Consider the following 7,097-nt stretch of genomic DNA (forward strand, 5'->3'; position numbering starts at 1 on the left):
ATCATTTGCGCATCAGGCGTCCACACGAATGCCAACACGAAAATGCATAGGGAAGTTTTTATCTTATCAATCCTGCGTTTTCACCAAAAAAATGGTTTCCGTGTTGACAGGGCCTAAGAGCCTAAGCCATACAAACCAAGCTTCCTTTGGAAATTGACATGAGATTGCCATTTAAAAAATATGACAAAAGAGCATCAAAAGATAGGGGATCAGGCCCACGGCTGATCTTCAGTTGTCAAGAGAGCCAACATGGTACATAGCTATAGCAAGGCCACCAGTAATTGACTCCTTTTGTGTTTCGCCACTCGGAGCATCAAATGATGTAGGTCACAAAGACAAAGAGGAACAACGGCCTTTACACCCCGGACCGAATCGTCTCAGTGAAGGAAGTCAAACTCTTGATTAATATAAATAGGTAAGCCTGAGCAGAATTATATTGAATATACAAATTATGCTTGCCTGTGTTTATTTATAAAATTCAAGTTAAACAATTTTATGCATCTGTTGAGTGGGCACAGCAGAGTAACTATACTCTAGGAGTATAGTTATAGTATACATAGTCGAGGAGTAGAGTTCACAGCCAATGACACCAAATAAGGGTCAGTAGAAGTCCATCACGACAAATGTGTTTATTTATTTAATCAAACTTTATTTAGTTTTGTCACAAAACACACACATACGTTCACCCCGTCCACTTCAGATGGGCTGAGATAAGGTTGCGAACCCGGCAAGTCGGGCAGAAATCCAGCGATGGTTTGAATTTTTAAATAAAGATAATCCCTCCAAACAGCCTTATCTCGTGGTGACACGTGGGGGAAGGGCGGCGGTTCAACCCGAACCCCGAACCCCCTGTGCTTCTTATCTGACATTACATTTTCAAAAGCTCAACTTTTGACAGTTTTAACGTGACATTGCATCCCACCCAGGGGTGACCTGACAGACTTCAGAAGACCAAGGCCAGCCACCCGGCGATGAGCGCCATGCCCCCGAAGGGGGCTGCCTTTCGCAGTTCGGAGCTTTCCGTCAGAGCCTGGTGATACAGGGGCCCGCAGAACAGGCCAATGCCCGCCGCCAGGAGGGCCCCCGCCTGGAAGGAAACCAACTATCAATTAGCAGGATTACTTTGGTTTGATGCAACATAAAGGCCAAATCAATGATAATGTCCTTATTAATGGGATTTTAGCAACAGTGTGTTCAGGTATGTCATTCAGGAGCAGGTTTGGGGTTAGGTGATTTGCTCATGGATGCTTAAAGGGATGCCACAGACATTGGGGATCTAACTCAGAACATTTAAGAGTCCAACACTAACTTACACAACTAACCAGGTACTCACTATCTGGTCCCAACCAGCACAGAACTAAAGAGTGTGACAATACTCAGTAAAGCTGTTCAGATGGTTTATTTATTGAGCTACATATCGGTCAAGAGGTGGCAGGGACATGGATGCTATTTATCTATTCTAGTTCTTATGACTTATGCCTATTTATCCAATACATCATTCAGAATTAACAAGTAGGTTCAAGTAGAAGGGGTTCCTTGTAAAGCTGGAATGGTTTTTAAAAAATACCATGAACAAAATTGTTTGACATTGTGGTTCGAAGTCTTCTTTGCTCTTTTTTAAATAAGCATGCCATTAAAGGAAATCAACGTTTTTACAGCAACCCTGTACCAAGATTGAATCCGAAGACACACGGATTCACTTTATTTTTCAAATTCCTCCACAGAGCAATAAGGCCGGTTCAACCCACACATATTTATGTACTCAAACACACATATATATAAATGAAAATATTCTGCTTTACCAAGCGCACTGTACCGTACCGAAAACTGTGAGCCCGAATCTTGTTATGAACCAAACCGTGAATTATGCAGGGGTGGAACATTATAACAATTCCACCCCTAATATTTACTATTTTATCTTGATGTCATTAACGAGCAGGAAGGAGTTTGATAACATTCTCAGGAACACCGACAAGTAGACTGTGGAGATTAAATTCAGTACCTTTCATCTGGGAATCCAACACCCTAGCCACTACAATATCCTGGCCCTGTCAATCACTGAAATCTATTGTTGGTGCTCCCTGATTAGTTAGCAAATTACCCACCGTAAACATGTAACAAATAACCACTTATATTCCTGGTCTCAGGAGAGCGTGATCTTTGACGCCTTGCTCAAATATACACTCATCCATGTACACTCATACAGCTAGTGATGGCAGCTGTAATGCTGTAATTGCATTGGTAATGGTATGGATTCTAATACATACAAAAGTAAGAGGCGGGGTGAGAAGGCTACACTGCCAGGGTACTTAGATGTGAAAAGGACCCTGGAGAGAGCAATGCCCAAGGCAATTGAGGTATCAGACCCACTAATGCACTTACCAAGGCGGGCTTTCCACAGCGAGAAGCTCCCAGCAGAGCGAGACTGTGGTAGAAGTGGTACTTGTTGGCCGTTTCATACAGCTGGGGGGCATGGAGGGATTGAGAGAGATAGACAGACAAAGAGATGCATTTCCAGGATTTACTTATTGAAATGTCCAGTAAATACAAAACAGAAATGTAATGTATCATAGAACATGCGTCCTACCAAATCATTCTTGGATTTTTGTAAGACGCAATGGATGATCAAATTTACAAAGCTTTGTAGACTAATACGTTTGTTTTAGTCATTCAATTAACTCAATGAGGCCTCTATCCTTATGGAGTTAGTTTGGAAATATTACAATTAATACGTCAATCAAAAGTATTTCTGACTGAATAAAATGCAATTTAATCCAATCACTTGCACGTACATTTCTCTGGTAATCTTCGGGGTCTTTGTTTTTGAAACCTAAAGTGGAGTAGAGGCAGTTATGGTAAAAGGACTGCATTCATACAGCGCTTTTCTAACCAGTGGCCAGCCTAACCTTGGCCTTGCATAACGTTTACCGTCAAAAAAACCGTATGAGGAAAGTGCCACACGGGTCTCTCCGAGTGCTTTTTGAAGCATTATTATAAAATGTAATAATAAATTGATATTAAGTAATACCGTGAGCTCCATAAGCCCCAGCGGCCACGGCAGAAGCCCCCGCCAGGGCAGCGACCCTCTGGACGATGATAGACGCGGTCATGACTGCTGTTATGGTCGAGCTGCTTGCGGAAGAGAGACGGAAAAGCAAAGGAGGTGACTACGTTCGTTCCGGAAGTCAAAGTAGAGAAGTACATCCGGTTAGCGCGGTTCACAATGCGTTTTAGAGCGCAATAATGGTTTATTTATCAACAGTTTGGGAAATGGTGAGTTAGTATAGTCATGGTTTGTCGATTTTTTTCGACAAACGGATTCATTATGTGTTTGAATTAAATTAAATAAAATTAAATACCAGTGTTTTAAATTATTATTTATGAATAATTCAGAATATCATACATAAATCCTTTTGCATAGTCTTTAAAATGTGCGTAATAATTATTAGATATGTCAGATTCGAAGTTAAAGAAGCTGTATGTAACAGATCCTACTGTTAAATTGACCAGATCCTACTGTCAAATTGACCACGATGTTATCAGAGATAAGAGCGATTAACTTAATTAACAAGGTTGATTCCCATTGTAAAAATAAAAAAAACTGTGTGTGTGTGTGTGTGTGTGTGTGTGTGTGTGTGTGTTTTTGTGTGTGTGTGTTTTTGTGTGTGTGTGTGTGTGTGTGTGTGTGTGTGTGTGTGTGTGTTTGTGTGTGTGTGTGTGTGTGTGTCTGTGCGTGAGTGTGTGAGAAGAGGAGGAAGGCGGGGTCACTTTAATCAATGGTGGTATTGGGTTATAGCATGTGAGATTAGTCAATCGGTGGAGTTGCCCCCTTCTCCTCTACTAATACATCCTGGATGCTTTTTGTTTGTATTTTGTTTTAAAAACAAGTGTATTGTATACAGCCTCTGACACTGGCCTTCTGCTAGTATAAAGTGGCAGGTCCAGGTTTAGCAAGTATGCCCAAAAGTCAGCTCCAGAAGTATTTTATAGTATGTATACTATATCTTTAATAGCCTCAAAAAAAGATAAATGGCCCATGCTGCAAAACTAATTATCAGTGGTATTAGCATTACAATAGACAGCAGTATGATTTTACTTTTTGGATTAATTTGGAGCCAATTTCTGAGCCTAAAACATATCTAACAGGAATGGAGAGAGAAAAGCAGGGGGGAGGATTAACTAACCCTTACTTTACCGTAAGCCCATTTTCTCTAATTCCATAGGACAGGCAAACATGCATGCATCTGTTTAATAGAAGCAGCTGCAGGAGCAACAGCAGCAGTATGACCGAGAGCGACATCAGTGTTGAGGAGCAGCAAATGTGTAGTCAAGCCACCAACCCTAAGGAAAAGTGGATTTGGACTACAGATTTAGACAGAATGCAATGGCCATAACTACACCTGGGACTCATTTTCCCAGAGGAATGATGGAGTTCAACGTTTCCTTCACTGCAGCTAATTTTGCCACTGGCAACGAGTGCAGTCCATCTCTGGTGGATACATGGCATTCTTGATGTGTTCCAGTCTGGTTTAAAAACCCTTCAGAGCACTGAATCTGCCCCTTTTATAAGTTTTTAACAATGTTTTATTATCTACTGACTCCAGGGACTTTGCCCTTCATTTGCTTTCAGATCTGACAGCTGCATTCGAGAAAGTAGACCACTGTATCCTCATCTCACGCCTGGAGAATTGTGTTGGCATTAAAGGCACTGCGCTGGAGTGGTTCAGGTCTCACTATTTGCTTCCCTTAGGGACAATGCTAAGAAGATATAGGGGTCTCTTTCCAATGACATGGATGACACACAAATTTACCTGCCGTTGAAGCGGAATGATGCAAATTATTTTCAACAATTGTTGGATTGTCTGAAGGACATCAAAGCTTAGTTGGCCTTAGTTTTTCTAAACTTTGATGAAAGTGTGAAGGGATGAACTTTGCAAAGATTTCCAATTTTTTCCAAATAGCAGTCAAAATGAGTGCCAGTAAAAACACAACAAAATGTCGTTGTTTGTCTACAACGCTTTCCATCGTAGTTTGTCAACAAACCTACAGATAATTCTGCAACCTCCTCAGGGGGATCAAATGTGAGAAACAGGGGAGGCCGGGCTCACACCAACTTAAAGGGCATTACAGTTGTCATGTCGGGATGAGACAAAGCATGTATAACCCTTTCCAAATCATAAAGCGATAAAATTAACTTGCCCTTGGACAAGAGCCTCAGCTGGAAAAAGTTTGACTGAATTATTGATTTTATCTGTTTTTCCAACATAAAATGTCCAATATCACACCCAGATTGGGTCCAAATACCAGGAGAGAAGTTTTACAAAGTCCCAAACAGGAGCTAGGATTTTGCCATTCTGAAAGTCTCTGTCTCGGGCAACAATCCTTGCCGAAAAGAAAAGCTTGCCACGTTGGTGTCAGAAGTGCGACTTAAAGAATGGAGAGAGTGAGATCCAGTAATTGGAAGAAGCCATTAGGCAAGTCCAAAGGCAGCTATAGAGGCATTACAGGCTAGGGGGAAACTTGGTGAGGCAAGAAGCGGCGCACAAACATTTGTGAAGAATCAGCATGGAGTGAGGGGAGCAGAGGGAACAAATAGACGCAACAACATAAACACAGGTGTGAATAATCAGTCCATTAGTGTATGGTGTCCGGTAAGGATTCCACTGTGCAAGGCCGATAGAGTGCCTAGCTGCGCTGAAGCTCCGCTGTGTAACGATTCCCCACCTCCGACGAATGGATCCTGCCGTTTCACTGAGGTGCCTCGGAGTGATCCCTTTGGAATGTGGTGATGAGGGACGAGTCCATGATGTGGCGCCTATGGACCCATGATCGCTCCTCCAGACCATACCCCTACCAATCCACTAGAAACTGCAAACCCTGTCCGACCGTCGACAGAATCCGATACACTGCAGACACCGGGTGTCCATCAAGGAGTCGCAGTGGGGGAATAGGGGAGGGGCCAACGGACTAGACCCGAATGGAACAGGGACACTGTAGACCGTAGGTACCTGGGTTGATCTAGTGGACCGTTGAAGCATGGGGATAGTTTCCTGGACTCTGTCCGAAGAGGAATATCCCTGGTAGAGAGCCAGGCTACTTCCTGGCCCGGACTGTAGGCGGGAGCGTGCTGACGTCTGCAGTTTGCCTGGTGCTGGGCAAAGCCCGAAGCCCGTTGCGCACCTGCATTGGCCAAACTGAGGGCACCTCCGCCTCCTTCTCCATCCCTGGGAACAGGGGGGGGAGACATTGGCTCCAGGATGCCGGGTTGTTTGACGTGTAGCAACTTACCTCTCTAGATTCTGGTTAACGTGCTGTTTGGCTGTTCGACTGGGGATGAAAGCCAGAAGGCAGGTGGCGAAGGCCTTCCAGTACGAATTTCGATCCAACACAACGTCCTGGGCAAGGCCGTGGATATGGAACACATGTTGCACCACCAGCCTGGCGGTCTCCTGGGCCGACAGATGTTTGGGGAGGGTTATGAAGTGTGCCACTTTGGAAAACTGGTCACCATCAACCAGAATGTCACATAATCCGTCCTGCTACCAGCACACACTATCCCCTGTGCTACACCATCACGGCTTCCCAGCAATGGTCCAGACCAACCACCATCATCACCGGGACGCCCAAGAAACAGCGCTGCATCAACACGGCCAGCACTTACCTCAGCTATGACCACTTAACCCGCCATTCCCCTTTCTACCGAGACGACCGAGGCCATCTGCAACCTATGGCAGAGCAGCAGTTACAGACTTGACCCACAGGAAGTAGCACAATTCGAAACACCTTCTAGACAACTTCGCAGACACCTTCGCTGCTCATGACGAGGACTGACCACCACACCGTCGAGATTCTGCCCAGCTCCTCCGCACACACATCGGCTGGCACTCATCGGCATAACAACATTTAGTTGAAGATGCGATTTGTGAGATGGGCACTGCTGGAGAGATCCAGCCCTCCGACAGACAATGGGTAGCTCTAGCATTCGAGGGGAAGAATTGGGTCTCTGGCTGTCTTTTCTATGACGACAACCAATGCCGAAATGCAGTCTCTAAAAATGACTTACCTTGAATCGACGATGCCCACGACCACCTCACCGG

At 44.3% G+C, this 7,097-nt stretch overlaps 1 protein-coding gene across 1 annotated transcript; it reads right to left on the reverse strand.

Moving 5' to 3' along the window:
• Positions 1 to 628: 628 nt before the first annotated feature.
• On the reverse strand, positions 629 to 3,142 carry tmem256 (transmembrane protein 256). Its single transcript, XM_079757762.1, has 4 exons — positions 3,029 to 3,142; positions 2,793 to 2,830; positions 2,383 to 2,463; positions 629 to 1,087 (listed from the first exon to the last, which is right to left on the reverse strand). The coding sequence occupies exons 1-4, from the start codon at positions 3,108 to 3,110 to the stop codon at positions 944 to 946; spliced, it is 345 nt and encodes a 114-aa protein (XP_079613888.1). The 5' UTR covers positions 3,111 to 3,142; the 3' UTR covers positions 629 to 943.
• Between the last annotated feature and the right edge of the window lie 3,955 nt (positions 3,143 to 7,097).

This window comes from Pollachius pollachius, assembly GCF_949987615.1.
Source record: "Pollachius pollachius genome assembly, chromosome: 20".
Lineage (NCBI taxonomy): Eukaryota > Metazoa > Chordata > Actinopteri > Gadiformes > Gadidae > Pollachius > Pollachius pollachius.